The sequence below is a fragment of the Molothrus aeneus genome, chromosome 10 (genome assembly GCF_037042795.1).
Source record: "Molothrus aeneus isolate 106 chromosome 10, BPBGC_Maene_1.0, whole genome shotgun sequence".
Lineage (NCBI taxonomy): Eukaryota > Metazoa > Chordata > Aves > Passeriformes > Icteridae > Molothrus > Molothrus aeneus.
The window spans coordinates 19904218-19925481 of NC_089655.1; the positions used below are offsets into that span (position 1 = coordinate 19904218).

Here is a 21264-nt window from a genome sequence, read left to right on the forward strand (position 1 = left end):
TTTCTCAAATTATTCATGGTTGGAGTCTGAAAGGAGAGCACATAATATGGATGGAAAAGCAAACAGGTATAGCTAAGAAATCCAAGGAAACGCCTGAATGTAACATATTCTCCCTCTCATATGGAAAAAGAGACTTGCTATTGGACACATTCCAGCAAAAGAAAAGGAGTTCATAGATCCCATATACTCCTGTCATTCAGCTGACTAGCACATTCCAATCTAGCAAAACATGAAATGATCCGGAATACACGGAGAGACAAGATGCTGGTGTGAGAGAAACTGTCAGATTTCCTGAGATATCAAGATGAATTTCAACAATGAACAGAAGCTCTCTGGGGGAACAGGAGTGAGAGAAGATGGTTTATGTCTGCCCTGGCTTGAGACAAGGTTCCTTTGCTAATGACACTTGACCAATCCACCTTTCCCTAAGCAGAATGGATAACAGGTGTGCTGGCATCTTGATATAAAGGGATGGAAACTCTCTGAGTCTCAAGTAATTGAAATTCTGATCAAGTTAGGTTGATGCCTCATAAAAATATTCTTCAAGCATATAAGCCTGCTACATTTAAGATATTTGCAAAATATCATTATCCTTAATTTCCAAATCTTTGGCAAATATCCTGTGCAGCTGAAGAACTTCCCATTCATATGCATATAATGCAGGCACCATGCACACCTTACCCTGGAACTTGTGTCCATATGGAAATGTTTAAATCCACCCTGTAAGAAAGAATCCTTTGGTTTCAGCAAAGCACTTTGTAGTCCAAGTAACATAAAACTTATTGTTCTGAATCTTATATAAACAATTGCAAATGCCAGCTTTAACTTTTCAGTAGGGAAAGTGAGATAAAGGGAAAATCCATCTTTCTGTATTGGGAAATGAAGCCAACCAGACCACCCTTTTAAACACAAACATCCTGTAAATGCTCTCAGTTGTTCTCCACAGCCCTTAAACCAACCCTTTGTTTTACACTCTAAGCCTGCACTTGTTAGAAAACACACATCCAGGCCGTTTTTCAATGCTTCAGTACAAAAGCTGCAAGGATGGGCAGTGTTACCTCAGCCAACCAAGGACAGAACAGGCATCACCACACACTGAACTGCACCACCAAGGGAAACTGATTTATGCTTTTCTCAGGCTGAGAAGATGGGAATGGAAGGGCAAATGATTCTTCAAGAAAACCCTGCATTAACTAATAATGTCTTAAGCACCTTGTGATGCTTTTACAGAGAACATCAAGCACAAGTGTTACCTTGTTTAAGAGAAAACAATGCCACATTATTTTATTTTGTATTCTTTGTTCTTTTGTCTCCAATGTGAATCATGATGAATCATCCAAGCTAGTTGTTTAGTTGCTACAAAAATAAAATTGCAAACACAGTAAAGTGACTCAAGAGCATGTGCACTCTTGATCAGGGAATTACGCTGTTGAATTTCATTGCATTTGCTAAATGCAACTGGATCCTATTCAGAAACAAGTTCCACCAAACAGATATTTTTACAGACACTGAATACAATAGCATTTCCCTCTGTAACTGATTGCTCCTATGAAAAGCACAGGTAGAGGCTGGACAGTTTTAAATTCTCTTTGTGCCCTCGGTTATGAAAATACTTGCCTATGAGTACTTACAGGAAAGTGAGCACAGACCAATCAGCATTTTAAGGCATGATGCTTATTTACCATGTATGTGAACATGTGTTTGCATGTAAGAGAGAAGGGAAATTGCTTCAGCTTTTGATTAGCTTGCAAATTCTGAATCAGCTATCATGTGCTGCTGTATTCACAGGGAAAATTTTTCATGCTCTGTCAAACAGGATAAGTAGACCTGGCAGTAGAAAATCTGAATGGGAAAGCTTTGTAGGAAGCACCCTAAAGGGGCAGAAGCACAAATCCACAGTGCAAAGGATATGTTGCCATCAGCTTCAATTTTGCTACCATGACTGCTATAGCCCAAGTAAACTCATCTGGTGCTGCTCCAAGCCTTTTTTCAAAGAAGTAATGTTAAAGAGGAATGTTGTGACATTTTACTGTGTGCATGTCAATACAGGAGCCTGGAGAAGAGCAGGCTCCAGGGAGACTTCATTGTGCTCTGTTAATACTGAAAGGGGGCTTTATAAGAAACTTTGTGAGAAACTTTTGAAATAGGACAAGGGCTAAGGGTTTTAAACCAAAAAATTAGATTTAGGCTAGGTGTAAGGAAGAGATTTTTTCCAATGAGGATGGTGGAACACTGGGTTGCCCAGGGAGGGGGTGGGTGCCCCATCCTGGAAACATTCAGTTCCAGCTTGGATGAGGCTCTGAGCATCTTGATCTACTGGAAGATCTCCCTGCCCACTGCATTGGACTAGGTGACCTTTAAAAGGTCCCTTCCCAACCAAACTATTCTATTATTCTATGAAGTTACCAATAACTTCGTACAGAGCTGCTGAAACTTAAGGCTTTGTAACACAGAATAGATGCTCATCCTTGCCCTTCAGAACTAAATGTTTATCCATAGAAAATGCCTTTTTCTATGACTGTCTTTTAAAGGCTGAAAAAAGGCACTAATACATAATAACCTTGAATGGATACTGAAGACGAGATCCCAGTGTCTCATGACAAAAGAGATTTTTCTGTCTTATATACAGATTTGTTGCATTTTTCACCTCTGCTGCAGTCAAGAATAAAGAGTAGGAACAGTAAAGAGTGAAATTTTCTGAATATTACAGACAGGAGGAGAGAGTAATTCTGAAAAGCACCCAAAATGATCAGGGAAATAGAGTCAAGCAGGTAAAATGATGCCAAGCTGAAGAGCAGCAGATAGCTGTAGGCAATGAGCATGCAGCCATCAAGTAAATGAGAGAGATGGGTTTCTCTATTGATTTTTCTAAGGACAGAGAGTTTAGCCTGATGTTTTGAAATGTATGGGTAGAGACAAGGCTGTGGAAAATCACGCAGACTTCCCTGGGAATGACTTATTGTAAACCAGATTATTTTAAACTTCTGCTAGTGCTGCTTGGTATTATCACCCCAAGTACTTCAGCTGCAGTAACATCTGTAAAACATCCATTCTGGGAGAAGAAAGGGCCTAACTGATAAGAAGCCACACACAGCTGACACTGAGCCAGCCAAAGAGCTTTAAATCACAGCTCTTGCACTTCTGGAAAACCAGAAAAACTCATCCACCCTCAATTTGTCTTCATGAGCCTCTCCCTCTCAACCAGTGGCTATCAGAGATGGCTACAATTTGCTCCAGCAGCCTGTGCTGACAGCCACAAGTGGGGATCTCACCTCTCCTGCCTGGTGCTGCACAGGCACAATTGAGGGCTGGGGCACAGACACCAATTTTGAAAGGTTTGCATGAGACCGAGTGAGTGGCAATAATAAATGACATCAATAAATGACATCAGCTTCAACAGCACCCAAGTGAGGGACAACACCAACCTGGCTGCTTTAATTTTGTAAACTGGGTAGCTGAACTTGCTGTTGCTGGGACAGTGAGGTGCAAAGGTACAGGAATGCTTTTAATCCTAATGAGGTGCTGGAGAATCTCCACCATCAGCCCCTACAGAAACTTGCTGTAACATACACCAGATTTTAAAGACAGGCTACAAGGAGCACAGTGCTAAGAGCTTGCAGCAGAAAACACAAATATGTTCTGGATAAAAATGTTCGTATACATACAAAAAACTTCTCTACAAATGATTGTACATTTTTGCTTGCATATACATACAAAGCACTTCTACAGGAATGCTTGAAAGCACTGTTTGTATCACTCACACACCAGATTTGACATCTTGTCTGCAGCCTACCTCAAAAGATTAATTGGATTTTCACAGGATACAAGGCCTAGAAAGATATTAATGTATTTGATTCAAGTTAAAGTGGGTCTTGATTTTAAATGTATGGAAGGCACAAATCCCACGCAGCTGCAAGGTGTAGCTAATGAGAATATTCTAAGCAGTCTCTTATTTATGAATTTGTTTAAAATATCACATCTTGAACAGGCAGGCAACAGCCTGACCAGCCCTGGGGACCTGGATTTCAGTGTTGGAACCCCCATCTCCCATCATTTATGACCACAAGGTCTCCTGTTAAACATCAGACCATCAGCAGAGGCAGAAAAATAAAACTCTCCAGCCCCAACCCTTTCTTTCAGATAAACCCAAAGTTTGTTTCCAAGAGTTCTGGTGTGTGCAAGGGGAGAGAACACATGTCACTTAGCAGCCTCTTCCTCATCTTTCTGAAGAACAGGCCATGAGCCACATGAACATGCTGGGGATGACATAACTTGCCATCCACACTATCTTGGATGTAAGAAATGGTCTGTGAGGTGCTGAGTAATATCCCATGGAATTTAGCAGAGCTAATTGCACAGACACCCACCACACTACAGAGTTAATCCTTTAGAAATGTAAATAAATGCAGTATTAACAAGTATCAAGGTATACACAACCTTTTGTGAGTACATCCAGGAGATTGCAAAAACAGTGACTCAAATATTTACACAGAATTTAACTTCAGTGTGAGAAAGTCCAACGGGTCATAAAATCTGTGTTCAAGGAATTGGCTGAACCAGATCCCAGAGGCACAAAATTAAGCCTAATGAACAAATATTTTACATGTCATGCAGATTTACCTTCATCTTTTCTACATTTACAGTTTGCATTGAGTTGGAGAAGGAAACAGCTTACTAAGACATTCCAACTTTGAACTGGAAAGTTTGTTCAACATAAAATCTTTTGAAGAATGAATAAACCCATGAGCCACATAAAAAAAGTACAACTTCTCATTTAAGTAACTGAAAAAGGACCATTGTCTTAATGTTTTCCAAAATGAACATAAACTGTTCTTTTATACAAGTCACAGACAGACAAGACATGAAAGCCATGAGAAAAATCATTAAACAAAACTCCAAAGGGAACAGCTGGGAGAAAATTTATCCTGCTGGCCCTACAGCCTAGGAAATAATTTTCTCTCCCCTGAAGTGGTAGAGATAAATGATCTAACTGAAGTTGAGGGAAAAAAAGTCAGTTTAAATCAATGTTTCCTGTTACTCAAAATAAAGAAAAAGGAAGAACAATAGAAGATATCTCATGTTCAGTTGAAGGAATACCAGCTGAGCCACTCTTCATTTGATGATCATCCCCTGCTGTGTTTAGGCTGAACTAAACCAATGTTTATGTGGCACAAGAGAGCTAAAATTACTTGTCTTTTTAGATGCTCACTGGTTCCAGACCAATACTTGCCTCCTGACTCCTACATCTTCACAATGATGGATGGCAAAGATTACAGAAAAGGTATCGTACTTCTATGAGTATGTTTTACAGAAAAATGGTGCTTTATAGTGTAGGGAGTGAATGAAATGCAGGGGTAGCACCTGAAGATTGCAAAAAGTCTTTACATTTGAGATATAATCTCACAATCTGCTGAAGGATATGTGAAGTTTGGGTGTGATTTTATAGAAATGACTTCTCTATTTAACAGATCAACTTGAGAGTTTCATAAACCTATAAAGAGAAATTTTTTTCAGAGGTCTTAGGACACTACACTAACCCTTGCTGCTTAATTGACAAAGTAACATCAAAAGAAATCTAAAAACTTTGTGGCTTTCTTTAGCACCAAAACTGGGTTTTATTCAGCATTATATAATGGCCCTATATAACTAGTAAAATCACTGGTTATGATTCAAGTATTGAAAATATGTATCAGGGATTAGATGATGCTTTTTTCCCCCCTGTAATAATGGAGAACAATATTCCTCTAATGAAAATTACCTTTCAGACTGTTCTGAACTTCTAACGCGATGTCGAGGGCATTAAACGGCAAAACTGGATCAGTGGCAATTTGCAAAGTCACTTGTCCTGTTAGCTGAAAAATACAAAAAGACCCAAAACCCAGTCAAAATATTTCCAGCAGATTTAATAGCCAGCACTTCTTCTGGAATAGCACGTTTTTTCTTAACATTGGATTTTCAGGGAAATAAGCACATATTTATGAAAAGGAATACAACCAGGACCATTGCCTTTCTGTACAACATTACAAAATGTTGTACAATTTATGACCACACACAACAATTCTGTGCAGTGTGTCTTCTCTGGGCTTAGAATGTTGCAGGATTCTCTGGAGGACATTTTTGCTTTGTTTTAAAACAAAATATCTCAATACTCTAAACAGGAGAATAAAGTTTACAGTTTTACTTAGTTCTCTGGTCTCAGCTATTGGATTTTGAGAGTTTTCACAACCAAAATAAAGAATCACAGACATTAATGATCAGAAGATCAAGCCTAGGGCTAAATGCAAGCTGGCCTGAAAAGCCACTGCCTTTAGAAGTGTTATGTGACAACTCGATGCACGCAGATGTACAACTCCCAGGCTGGATAGAATCTGCTTTCTCTCAGGAACTCAGGGAAAGAAATTCCCCAGAGAGAGCTCTCAGTCCACTCCAGACTAGATGTCAGCACCTGTCACAAAAACTCAATGGCATGAATGCTTCTTTTTCAACAGCTCCCAGATAAGGCAGGGGCTGAGAGGCCTGAGAGCTTTTTCCTCTTTACAGAAGGTCAGTTGCCCAGCTCGAGGCTTAGACATGCTACAGGGGCTGTGTATAGAAATACATCTTTCTGCTGAACTACACCTAGCTGTGATTAAACAGAGGATTTCAGTCTCCAGGCTGCCAAGTCCATCACTGTTCGTGGGAGCTATAAAAACACACTGACAAAAACATGCAAGAAACTTTCATTCATCTTCTTTATAAATTGATATTGCAAAAAGGGAAAAAATACCTGCGAGGCTGTGCTCTAAAATGGAATGATGGCTGCAGGTGATGGTGACCATGTTGATAAAAATGTGGACTGAATAGAATCATATTGTACAATTCTTCCCAAGGTGCTGGCGGAGCAAGAATAATATCTATCCTTCAAAAGCAATATGATAGTTTCTGTGCCAAAAGTAGCATTTTAATTTTACAATAGAAAGTAGCAAGAAAAGACAACAAGCCTCAGTAATATTAAAAACAATAGTACAGCAATTGAAAAGGAAAACCATCTCCCAGGAAAGTGGATGAAAGCAAGGTAATATCAGAAATACAAGTTTCCTGGAGAAAAATTAATAGAACCTCACAAGATTTCTCAGAAAACACAGAAGAAATGACCTGGCCACAGACTTGTTTGGGCACAGAGACTGAGGGAATATGGTGTGTATCAGACTGCAGCCCACATCTGAGCAGAGATGCACTGGGAAGCTATGGAGATTTCCCTCCAGAGAAAACAATATCACAGAAGGCATGAAGGAAAAAACTCTGCCTTATATAGAGAGAGAAAATTTAGTGAGGAATAATGTTATGTCAGGCTATTATCAGGAAAAACAAAGAACTAAGAGTGAGCTTAATGATAAGAAATACTATGTCTGAACAGCTGTGTTAAAGTATTACACAGTAACATCTTATGAAGAACTTCTCAATTCCTCAGACCATCAAGGCTCAAAGGCCATTACATTATCTATTTGTAATTATACACAAAACTTGTCTGGAAAGCACTAAAAACCACTGGTCTTAGAGACAACAGAGAGGTATTATGGAAAGATAAAAATGAAAATGTTAGGGCAAACTAAAAACTGTACAAGACTGTACTAAACCAGGTCCATATAATCCAGCCAGAAGCAACTGAAAAAAATCTGGTCCTAAATATCCAAATGGCACACAAAATCCTTCCACGTCCTGCATGGAACTCTTGCAAGATACACTGCCCAGAACATGAGCACCCTGTGAGTTGCTACAGATAAGCAACTGTGACACTGAAATAACATCCTAATAAAAAGCAGGTATTCTACATGGACCCCACACCCACTGACCCCCAGGACAGCACTACAGAACATTTAAATTCTTCCTTGACAGCCAATTTCTGCTAAAACTTTCACTAAATGGTAATACAAATACATATCCATAGGTATTTTAGGAAGTGACATCAGCAGTTATAATGTTGTTGCTGATACTTTACAATCTGCTACCACAATTTTTAAGAACACAAAAGCAAGGGAAAAATGCTTCTTTTGTGAAGCAGGAAAGTGGCATTTAAAGAGGACAAAACCCTAGTAAGCAACTTGCCTTTATATCATTATCTCCTGCAGAATCTGCCTTCATTTTAATGAATTCTTGCCTTGTTTCTGTTTCTTCCAAGGAATTTTAGTTTGCTTTCAACTCTAGCAGACCAAATCTGTTTTCTTTTTCCTACTTAAATAAAGTGATACCATCCAAATCTTATGACTGACTGAAGCACTTTTAGAAATTTTACAGTCTCTGTCTAGCACTGCAGACATCTGTGTGTTAGCAAACAGGTAGCAGTGGTGTTTATTAAATCACGTTCTTCGTGGGCTAATCTGGAAGGAATCAATCATGTAAAGGAAAGCTCAGAGCATTGATTTGAACAGAGTAAGTAATAATGCTACAGGAGCATATATCAAACCCACATAAAGCAGCAAGACAGAAAAGGCTACTGATTTCTTATTTATAGTCTTATTTTTGGATATACCATTCCCCCGAGCACAACACTGAATATACATGGAAAATAAAGACAAGCTTTGGCCCCTTTTCCCAGGTGAAAAATGCATCAGACTGACTACTGAATTATTAAATGCAAGAATAATTTAGCTAAGAGTAAAGACAACAATTTTCTCATGAAGTGAAAAGCTAAAGCAGCATGATTGATTCTATTCCCATACTGAAGTGGTTAAAACACTAATGACAACTTCTCAGACAGCATTAATACATAATACACATACAATACACAATAACTGATGTAACACTTATACAATTATCAAGTTGAAGAAAAGATCTTAGAGTTCAAATGCTAATTCATCCCATAATGATTTTCTTTCTATTTTAAAAAGAAAAAATAATGACTAACAATGCACTCAGCTGTGGGAAAGGTGTTTTTCAGTAAATGAAAATTTATTTGATGAACTTCCAATTACTTTAAAAATAAGTATTAATATAAAATGTGACAATAATTGTAGAGTTGTACTTCTTTGTTCCCTTTGAGGGTGGGGAGGCCTTCCCTGGCAGAGGTTGCCCAGAGCAGCTGGGGCTGCCCCTGGATCCCTCAAGTGTCCAAGGCCAGGCTGGACAGGGCTTGGAGCAACCTGGGAGAGTGGAAGGTGTCCCTGCCCATGGCAAAGCTCAAAGATGTTTTAAGATCCCTTCCAACTCAAACCATTCTGTGATTGAATGCATACTGCAAAACAAATCTGAATATTTAAAGTAGGTTTATACCAAAGTAACATTATTTCAAGGTCTTTTACCTAAAGGCATAAACATCTTTGTAGGATGGAAATAACTGTTGTCCCTGCTTTACTTCTCTGACACTGTGTAGGTTCCAAAAGATAAAAGGAAAAATCACAAACTTAAAAAGATGCTGGTGTTAAAGATGATTCAGGGTCATGTGACATTTCCAAATTACATTGTAGGTTCTTTTCTCTTCCAGAGTTTTACAAATGATTCCTTCAGGAACTATGCATTCTTGCAATGCTACCTATCTATGAACCTAATTTGGCTATAAAATCCAATTTTCAGGAACATCAGATGGATCCACAACACTTTCTAAAAGACTGTGACATAAAAAAAATACCTGGATTAAATGCACACAATATGTTCCTCTATATAAATTATAAATATACATTACCAGTTTAGCTGTTTTACAATGCAAATAAGGAAATGAAATAAAGTGGAGTTTGGGGGGATCCATCACAGGTTGGGGTTTTTTGTATGTCACAGCTGTTTTCTCAGGGAGTAAAACTCAGTGTTCAACACAACTTTCTTCCTCAAACATCCAAGCTGCCTGCTAGCAACATAAAGGATGTCTGCTGGCACACAAATTTAATTTTTTAAAAAATATGAATACTTTAAGCCCAGCGTAGATAAATGTGAAAGGCTCCACAGAGTCTCTGTTTCACAATTCAGTTTTGCTTTGGGGGCATGCTGCTCCTGAGCCTGCCTTGCAGGGACATGCCTCAAGTGCTGGCTGGTTTTCCTTGACAAGGCAGGCACAGCCACCCATCCTCCATTCTGCCACAGCAGCAGAAACTTGCAAGATGGATAAAATAGAAGCATATTTAGTGGATATGAAGATATGAAAATATTATGCGTGAGAGAGATCAATCTGCTAGAATAAACACCAGCGTGCAGGAATTTCTTTGACACAGAAGTTTACACACCAATCTTGGGGGGTTTTTTGGGGTTTTTTGTTCAGTGGAATTTGAAACTGTGCCATATCCAGCCTGTGCTATGCAAACCTCAGTGGGTGGAAGTGCTGAGCCTTTAGGACATTTTTAGTTACATTAGGAGTGTTAAAATCTAAACAGACATCTCAGATCTCTTCATATGCCAAGTTACAAACAACATAACTTAAAAAATCAGGTAAACTGCCATGTTTATCCTTCTGTAAAGAATGTCTTCAGCAGTGTTGTGCTCCAGTTTTACCTGCTGGAAAGAATTAGGCGCAGATACTTGAAACCTGAGTTGTGCAGCACCAACTCCTCTGCATTTCAAGCCCTATGCCTCTGCAACATACTTTTTAAATTTTATTCTATGCCTGTTAACAACACTTTACTGACATCTGTGCACTTCCAGAGGAAACCAGCCCACAGGTGGCAGCTTATCTACCCAAACCATGACAAACCATGTGAGAGGAGAGGGAATGTGACATGGTAGTGTGGTAGGGCTGTGCAGATTCTCTGCTACAGAATCAACATCCCCCCGTCCCTAAGCCTGCTACAGACCCAAACAATCCTTGGGAATAAGCAGCTCTGAGCCTCACCTTCCTCTGATATCAGCTCTATTTTTTTCAAGTCACACTTGGCCTCACACCTGGCACCTCTCCCTTCACACATTACCCCCGGGGTCATGGATGGGGAAGGAACAAGGCAAAATTCTGTGCTGTTTAGAGGGATCAATGACACTGTTGAAAATAGGAGTTTTTTCATCTTGCTCCTTCCTTAAGGTGAGTGGAAAGGTTTAACTTTGGTGACTGGCTGTTGCACTATTTAATCTCAGGTGCTCATCTTTTGCATGAAGGCTCTCTCTTCCCACACACACTGATGAGCAGAGTGACCTGCAGAGATCTTCTGACATTAAACCAATCATAAACAACAGCTTCAGCCTCCACACCCATGTAAAGAAGGAATTAATATCTGCATATATTAAGATCCCCTCTCAGAACCACAGTATTAGTAATCTCAAATGTTAAACCAATCAGCCTTCCCCACTTTCTCCCCCCTGCAAAACTGAAGAAATATTTTTATTAATACAGGCAAATTTCATGAACATGCTTCTTCTGGTTCCCCCTATCCACTGAACTTCCTTAATTAAACATGAGAAATTGAGTCTATTTAAATGAAATCTCTGATTCCCTGGCAATAACAATTTCAGCACCTAGTGTTACCAGATGAATGGCAGCAGTCGTGACACTCATGATAAATTAATGAGCATTTTTAATAGTGGGATCTCAATTTACTGTGGAAAATTTTCCTTTAGAATCAGTCTACACAGCAGGGTTTTTTTTTATATTCATCACCTTTCAAAAAAGTTAACTGATTCACACAAGAAAAATCAGAGGCAGGAACATGAGAAAACAACCAGTTCTTTGAGCCTCCATGTCTCTGAAAACCACATTCCCATGGTTAGGCAGAGAAATAGAAGTCTGCCCATAAACACATTCATTTTGCATTAAAGTTGTCAAACTTCAAAAATTCAGATTTCTTAAATATTCAGTAATATCATGTGTTTGTTGTTTGTTTTTGGGTTTTTTTCCCTTTATTGAAATCTACCTTGGCACCAGGGCATGCATTCACACCTCAGATCAAATGCTATTTTGGGGTATCAGACACTGAAATGCACATGCTGTACTTTAGGACAGTAGAGGGCTCTCTGAGAAAGGACTATGGAGAGTCTGTGCTACAGTAGGTGAACCAGAGCACAGCAATTCATCAGAAATATCTATTTCTGAACAAGGAAAATGTGAGTTCTTGCAAATATTAAACACTTCATTTCAACAACCCCCCCCCCCCACCTCCATATAATTTAATATTGTTTTATTTACTCTTAGCACAGAAAATATTGATTAGGAAATAAAAGTGATTGCGAATAAAATATGGACTTTCCCTCTCTTCAGGTATCCTGTGCACAGCAAGCAGCACTTGACTGTTTTGTATTAGGGTGGCACACAGCACTGGGCATCCCCAAGATTACATATTAAGATAATCCAGGACTATGGTAGCTTGGGCTGGCTCTGGAATACAGATCTCTATTTACATGATCATACACTATGTTTTCTGCATGATTCATGATGAGGTTCTGAGGCACTGATAAATTAAGGTCAAAAGTATCCTCTTAAATGAATAATTTGCTTCAAATCTAATTTGGTGGCCAATTTAGTTATATACAGCACTTAGAACAATTAAATTACATTTTGTATGGATTTCATTCACAGCTGGGAGTGATCATCGACCCCACTACTTTCAGTTTCTTGCACAAAAAAGAAACTCCTACTTATCTCTGCTTTGCTTTTTATGTACTGGTAGAAATTACTGCTTTTCAGATTATATGTATAAGTATATGGAGATATATATAATTTTTTATGTGTCTAAATGCCTTTATGTGAATTTTCTAATATCATGGTGTGATTGATGGGCCTGTCCCAGGAGTTGGACTTTGATGATCCTTGTAGATCCCTTCCAACTCAGGATTTTATACAATTCTACTAAAAAATATTTTGAATTGCGTTAATTTATAGTGAAGAATGATTCCCTATGCCCTGGCTTATTACTCCTTGATATTATCCAGAGCTTCTTTCCATTCCTACCTTCTATCCACATCATGCTGCTCCTCACACAGTCAGAGCCTGGCCCATTTTTGGCAGTTCTCAGGCTCTTGTTTCTGCAGGGGCAGAGAACAGGGATGCTGAACTCCCTTCCAAGATAATGGTTTTATTGAGTTAGGCTTGGCACTGTGCACATGAACCTGTGCTCAGCCCAGTTTGTTTGGAACTGAGGCAGAGCCACTTTCTGTCTGCACAGAAGCCATGGAGTCAACTATGGAGCACATAAATGTAAGCAGCAATAATCTTAAAATGATGATTTTCTAATCTATTTAATATCCATGCATGTCAAATCCTCATGGTATCTGCATGCAAGGACAGTGTTGAATTAACTTCTAGAAGAGCCACTAGATTAAAATCTTAGGAAAAAGAGTTAGTCAGACTTTTCCCCAGTGTGCATGGTTATGAGCATGCAAAAGGATGCAGCAGAATGGTCTTCTGCTCTTCTTGAGCTCTGGCTGAGGAAGCCACACTATAACAATACAAATCTTTGAATCTTCACAAACCCTCATGGTGGATTTCTTATACAGAACTTAAAAATTTGCTCCAGTGTTAATTCTTTTTTAGCTCCAATGTTAAAGCCAGGTTGTTCTGGCGGTCTCTGAAGTGGACAAATACTGAAAAGTTTGCTTTAAAGCAGAATGATTTGCACATAGCATTTCCAAAAACTCAGGCACCATCACTGCACTGGAAATGACCTCTTAGATTCTTTCATTCTCTGCCCCTCTTCAGGTGTGGAAGAGGAGAGGGAAGCAGTGCTGGATCCTTTCGAAAGAAGGATTTTTAGCTGCCTGAAGCTGGCTACACACAGTCCTGAGGAAACAGATTTACCTATTGCTCTGGTACAAAGAGAAATATATAATGAAATATGAAGCAAAATTTATCTCCATAGATCAAAGTGAAAGATCTCCAATGACAATGATCATGTACAGAAATTGCATCTTGGACTGATGTTAATTACCTGAAACCAAAATTTTCTTTACTTGCATGTGTAATAAAGCTATTTGCAGGGTAAAACATGCAGTTAGCTATCAGTGCACATGCTTAACCACAAAAAAATGCATTTTTTCCTTGTTATAAAGGGAAGTTTGAAGCAAAGAAAGTAAAAGTCCCCTCAGAACAACAGACAAGAGGCGTCAGTGCAGATTGCTGTGGACTGGTGTGGACTGGTATGAGAACACAAACCAGGCTGTGATTGAGAGCCTGGACACCATCATCTCCCATGCTCCTCGACAGCCTTCCCTGTGTCTGCTCCCAGATAATGAGCATCATTCCCTTTCCCTGCCTTGTGCGTGTGTTTAGGGCACCAATCAGGATGTTAGCACGAGCAGCCCTCCTTACTCACAGGATAATGAAAGCACAAGATGATGGGACTCAAGAAGATAATTGATAATTTTGTTAACAGTTGCCAGACAGTTGGCTGGGCCCTGCTGGTCTCGGAGCCTTCCAAGGCAGACAGTAATGACTTACAGAGAAAAGAAGCAGCAGTGCAAGTCTGCATTTAATCACCCAGGTTCACAAGCACTCTACAGAAACAGATCAGCCCAGAAAACAGTATGGTGCCTTAGAGGCCTGATAATCAGAGCATCTCCTCACACGCTTCAAGACACATGCATGAACCAAGAGTCTTCCCAGGCTGGAAACAACCCCAGGATCACATACCCAAGGACACCCAAGGACTTCCCAAGTTTCTATTTGATCTGCAAAGCCACTTCTTCTGCTCCATCTACAGGACTCAGTCTGAGACTTGTGGCATTGTTAAAAGCTAGATAATAGTTATCAGAGGAGAGTGATAATAAAGAAATCTGCAATAGGAAGCTTCAGCCACAGCCTTCAGTTTAGACCTTGATATCATCTTTTTAATCACTCTCCTTTTACAGAAATGGATTTGATTTAATTGAACTCCAAAAAAAAAAGTCTCTAATCATACTTCATCAGCATGCAATTATTATTCAAGGGAAACCATATGTACTATTAAGCACTCTTAATTAAAATAATGCATATAATCTGCTTCAGCACCGAACAGTCATTCTCCTTGATGTTCATTATTATTTTTCTTCCATTATTGTGACAATACATTTTTTCTACTTTTTTCCATCTGTCTCAATTTCATTTATACACTTTTTCAACATTAATGATCACGATATCAGGACTGAGATGCATTAATATACCACCATCCTGAAATCTTGCATTGCATGACCTTCAAAATGTGTCAGACCTGACTGTGGAGATTGTGAGATGAGGATGAGGAAATGCTATTAGAGGAGTCTCTGGATAGCCCAAATTTTATTTGCAATTATGTCTTCTTAGTGACCATACTGAAAGAAGAATATATGTTAGGCAGCAGCCAGTCCTTAGACAGAATTTAGGGAGAACCAGGGACAGTGAAAGAAAGAAACTGAATTTAGGAGTTGAAACAACTAAGGAAAGTCATCCATGATGGGTTTAGGAAATAGTTCCTTGAGGAACTTGTCAAACTTGGACAGTGAATTCAGCACACTCAACAGAACAAGCATTATGGAAAGATTAATGACATTACATATTGAAATCTTCCTATCCCCTCAAACTCAGAAAAGCTGGGATATTTAATAGTTATACAGAGAAAACACTGCTCTTTTCTCTCTTGCCATCTCTTGATGCAAAGGTACAACAAATTGTTCCCTTTAGGTCGCTCTAATCAGTCAGGATTGGAGCAGTGACAGTTCATTAAACACGACAGACTGGCCCTGAGGGAGAGACACCAGTGACCCACAGAGCTGAGGATGACCCCAAGGAGGCTGAAAACACAGCGTGCTGCAGTGCAGAGCTCACAGAAAAGACCCATCAACATTAAAGGCACATTCCACCTCAGGGGAGAATTCACTGGGGCTACCCACAGACACCAGTATCTGCTGCAACTTTCACAAACAGGCTCAGTTTCCTCCCTAGGCAATTACTTCAATTAGGGTTAGATTCTGCTCTTGGATTTGCTTGCATAGGATTTACCAAGCCAGAAATTAAGCTTCTCACAAGTATCAGAACTCCAAGGTGGAATTTCTGTGAATTTTTTCCCACGGTTTTTTGTATCGGAACATTCAGTCCTCAATGTAACTACAACAAGAAGTAATCAGTTGACTTACAGTAATAATTTGAAATTGAAACCTCAAAAAGAGATCTATAATTAAACAGTATAACTTCACAAATAAAGGTGGGGTAAGGTTGCTTGTTTTACTTTAAAAAGAAAACAGCAATTAAAGATGAATGCGTTTGGGCTGAGCAACCTCCCCTCAGGCTTGGGGGAAATGCCAAGTCTGACAAACCCTTTGGGTCTTAGGAAATCCCAGGTCAGTTTGATGAACTTGCTGAAGTATTTTATTATTAGCTGGCATGTTCCTGAGACAGCCATTTCACCTGAAAAAGAAATTCCCTCATCTTTCTAACTTGTCCCTGAAAAAAACTGATTGAAGACAAAATAAATAATCTTTGCCATTACAGAGTATTTATATAAACAGAGAAAGGAAACTCAGGTCACAGAATGGCCCTTGAAATTCATAAGGAACCCTAGCTGTAAAGCTCCAAGTATCTGAAGGTAAAATTGAGATTTATTGGCACATCTGGGTCTATAATCACACACCTGTTACTAAAATCATTAAATTATGATGGCCCTTTCATTTCACTGTATCTTTAGGTGGGTTCTGTGTTAAAGGGACAAAGGCAGCATGATCTGATGAAAACAGTAAATATTACACAGAGAAGAACATTTTAAGAGAAGATAACCTTCCAATAATGCAGGAAATGTTACTACTTGGTATTCCAAATATAAAGACAACAAGGGTGAAGATCTGATCACTTTAGTGAAAGGTAAGATGAAAAGGAAGTATTTGAGGAGTCTGGAGAGTGAAAGAGATAGAGTCTGGAAAAAGTAAACTATTTAGAAAAAAACCAAGTTGGAATGTGCTGCAGACCATCAACAGGAGCCTGGGCAATGTCTGGAAGAGGAGGAGATTAAAAGAACAGCTGAGGAACATCATTTTGATATAACCCTATAAATGGATTACAGGAGGAGAAAAGGCTTGCAAGGCAAATATGTCAAGATGAGAGACAATTACAATGCAGAGAAATGGTTGGATCATGAGGTCAGGGAAAAAAGGATGGAATTAAAAGAATTCTCTAGGATGAAAACGTTATCAGAATCCTAAAATGTCCTTTAGCATATTGTAACCTGTGCATTCAACATAACTTCCCCCATATTATGTAGAATTCTAAATTTTGCATAATTCCCCCTAAACTGAAAAAGTGCTGTGGAATATGGCACTGACCCAGAGTGAACAAATAAATTAGTGGGAGCATCCAAAGTGATACAGGCATGTATGTGTGTAAGTGCACTTCAATTCACAGATCAGAGAAAAACTCATCTCAAAGCTCTTCCATATGTTAAAATTGAAGACAGATGCAATTACATATAATATTAATTTTCATACTTTAAAATACATGAAGACTTTCTAAAATCTGAGCATTCCCCCTCCCCAAGCCAGTAGAAAGGCCATGTGTATGTACTCTGAATCTGAGCATTTGGAAAGGCATTTGATGTACTCTGAATAGCCTTAAACTCAATAAAAATAATCTTCAAAAGAATTTTGATATCAGAGTGAAATTTCTAGAAGATATTGCACTATGTCCACATCATACATCAGAAACACATTTTACAAGTTTTTCACTTGTATTTTCAGAATAACTAAAAAGCCTTCCAGGAACTCTTCTGATCTTTTGGGTATAGGATAATGCTGCAAGATGCTGAACCCTAATGAACAATATATTCATCCAAGTTTCATCCAATAATAATTATATGGGATGTTTTTGGAATGAGGAATTGATCATAATGCATATTTAACACTGTGTTTAAAGAAAAAGAATTAGTTTTCACCTACAGACAAGTTTTAGAAAATGACAGATTTTAGATTTCAGTCATTAGGCAAAATGAGCGAGTAACAAGTAACAAACTCCAAGTTTCCTAACACCACTTAAACTCCATTTCACTTTATCAATACTGACCTCTCAAGATATTTGAACAAGGAAACTGGAAAGGATGCTAAATCTGGCAGTTTTTAAGCACTGCTAGCTGGGTCCTGCTGAGGGTCACAGGCAGCAGGGCTGTCCCAAGGGAGTCTGGAGGCATCACTGTGTCTGTCCATTCCCAAATGTTTAAATTTTCCATTCCAAGAGCAGCAGACTCCAGACACAATATTAGATTAAACCACTATATTATGCTGATTTGTTAGTGTTTATTTTACCTCCAGTCCTGCAGCAACTCTCTGCACAAAACTCTCATGTCCCTGAGACAGAGGTTAAACTTGACTGAAGACAGAGTTAATTTTCTGCTTACTCTGCTTAAGTAACAACTGACATTTACAAAAGAGGGGATGTGAAGGGAGGCACCAGTACCATCTAAGCTGAGGGGTTTATTTGTGAAGAATATTACATTAAAAGAGCCCAGTAGCTATTAGTGATTATTAATCTTCATTTACAATAATAGCCATATTTAACAAAAAAAAAAAAAAAAGAGAATAGGCTATGCTGCAAGTCATGCAAAAAGCCTTTTTAATTGTCAGCCCTGCTAGTCTAAAAAAGCCTTTACCCTATTCATTCAGTTATCATTCTGTAGCTTATAATTAAAGTGCTAATGTATATCAGAATTCTTTGATCTCAAAATAAAGAATTCTTTTACTAAAGAAATTCAGAACACAGTAGTGACAGGAAATTCAAGTTTCCAAGGAAAAATTAAAAGAAACAACCAAAAGTGATGTAATTAAGGGAAAACTATTTCAGTGGAACAAGAGAAGGAAAAACTTTGTGAGAAGTCATTTTGGATTGTGGAACAGTTCATCAAATAAAGCAGCACAAGACTTTTCTCTTTGTAGTTAAATACAACCTAGGAAGAAAGGAAGTGAGTATATTGTACCAGCACAAATGGACTAAATGACCTCAAAGTTCTTTAGCTTAATCTAATGAGCAGAGATAATTCATAAATCCTGAAATCTAACCTCAATTAGCATGAGTTATCATAATGGTTCACAGCATCTCATCCATGGTATTTTATTTTCATTCTGAATCCAATTCGAGGGAAAAGAAAGTCAGCAGCATGTCACAAAGTCTGTCTAGACTAATGCAAATAAAAAACCTAAGTGAAGCCATCTGCACTACCTACAAGCATTATTCTCAACACTGAAGGTCAGCAGAACTCTTACCAGGCTTGTGTCTTACTGCTCAGTGTGACTGAAACTTGACTTGGAAAACAATACCAACAAAAAATCTAGAACTAATTTTGGGTTTTAGTCCACTAAAAAGCATCCTTTTGTATTGCTGGGGATGCTAACTGGAGAATGTGTTTCCCCTCCCCAGGTTAGCACGCCAGGTACTGAATAAAGCTGGTAATGGAAAGGGATGGAGTCAGCAAGATCCCACACTGCTCATCTGCCAGTGCCACCAGTCCCTTTGAAAAAGGATGCTGAGCTTTGAAATAACCTTTCAAATGAAATTATTGGTTCAAAGATGTGAGTGGACACCAGGCAACCTTGGCCCTTAGCTCTGGTATTGTCAGCCCTTCCCTCACTATCTGCTTCTCAGGAAGTCATCTTATTAAACACACAAGGGTTAAAAGAAAAGTTAGCCAAGCCTAATTAAATCCCACTGCTATCAACCTGCATTCAGTTTCCATGAGCTTTGGATTAGGCAGCTCAATACGTTTTCTAAACATATTACTGTGGCTGTTTAGCAGTATAAAGGATGTGTTTTGCATTTTTTTCTTCATTACTTTCTGTGAATTAAAACCACTAAGACTAGAAAGAAAAACAACACAACTCAGTGGACTAAACCAACCAAAGTGAGAAAGAGCTTCTTTCTTAACATTAAAAATCTTCCTATTAAAACCACATGGCTCAAGATCATCTCAAGTATTGCCTTACATGGACACTAAAAGCAAGATTCCTAGGCTGCCTTTTGAGATACTTTGAAAACTACAATTATTGGAGCAGACAGTAAATTTAAAGTTATTAGTTGCTCATTCTCAAAGTCACACTTCAATAATTTTATTACCTACCTAGTCATACAAGAATGGAAGCTTGAAAGTCCACTTCAACTAAGGAAATTATGGTAAAAATAGTCCAAGAAACACAATTATGGATCAGAGGAAACTGCAGGATTTTACAACAGTATATATACTCAGCAGAAAATACAGAAAAAACATACATCCAAAAATCAGAAGTTCATAGAACTTTACTAATGAGTTACTTAGCTTAAGTTCAAGTAGCTTTGAGATGCTCATGCAAAGAGAATGAGAAGAATAAATGGTCTCTATATTTTTTCTTCTTCTAATTAAGAAAGATTTCAATGAATGAATAAGCACTAAAAATCACGTTGGAAAAACATTGCTTAGTTTCCCTCCAAAAAGGTTGTATTGCTTCACATGTTCAAATAAAACTCAAAAGTTGGTAGAAATAGTTAGCTTAATGACAAGAATGTGTTTACTATAGTTTCTATGAAAATTTAGGGAACTGTCCAAGCTGAGAATAGAAATTTTTAAAAAGTACTCTCTTCAACTCTTACAACCTTTGGAAATGCACTGTTTTCTTTGCCTCCTCATGAAAATGACAAGTGTCAGCCTGTAAATCAAATGACTGTATTTCTTTCTGTTTACTTTCCAATTTTTCATGACTGCTTCCATATTTCTCCTATGAGTGACACACAAGACCTGTGCTCTGATGGGGAAAAATCTGAGCTCTAAAGTAGAGCTCTCCTCAGGTTAATTCCCTGCCAACAGCCTCCAAGAGAAATGCATGGAGTACCTGAAAAAGGCTATGGACAAACACACCACAAATAAAAAAAAATTTAAAAAATTACAGGGAAATTCAATTAAAACAATCGTTCACAGTGTAGGGCTGTTCTGGAGGAGGATTCCCCATGTGTTATGTCCCTTTGAAGTTGCTGTTAAAAATTAAGGTGAGAGTATCTGAGGGTCTGGAACACAACTTGCAGGCAATGTACTCAAGACAAACGTGATCATGCAAGGTATTATATATTTCAATCCTCTGAAAGCAATTTACACACCTTTAACTGATTACACCTGACAATATGCAAGTAGGAAGAAATAAAGGGGAATAAGAATATGGAAAATGCTCATCAGCAGCTTCTTGAGAGTTCTGCTTACAAGGCAGCCTTGGCCCAACTCCTGGCCTGACAGAGGAGATGTTTTGCAGTGTCACAGACATTTATAGCTGCTGTGAGATGCTGTAGGCAAGCATATAAAAAGACAGCACTTCAACCAGGTTGTAATAGCTAAAGTGCTGCATAGATTCCTCAAACATCAATCTGGAGATTCAGTTTCCAGCAGTAAGGGCAGTGATTTTAGTCTAATTCATGTGTGATAGTGAATTGCCTTT

At 38.5% G+C, this 21264-nt stretch overlaps 1 protein-coding gene across 1 annotated transcript in view; it reads right to left on the bottom strand.

Moving 5' to 3' along the window:
- Positions 1–21264, bottom strand: part of NAALADL2 (N-acetylated alpha-linked acidic dipeptidase like 2) — a 214179-nt gene that overhangs the window by 16550 nt on the left and 176365 nt on the right. The window contains exon 12 of the mRNA XM_066556250.1: positions 5759–5852. Within this exon, the coding sequence (XP_066412347.1) occupies positions 5759–5852 (94 nt within the window). The remainder of the gene's footprint in view (positions 1–5758; positions 5853–21264) is intronic.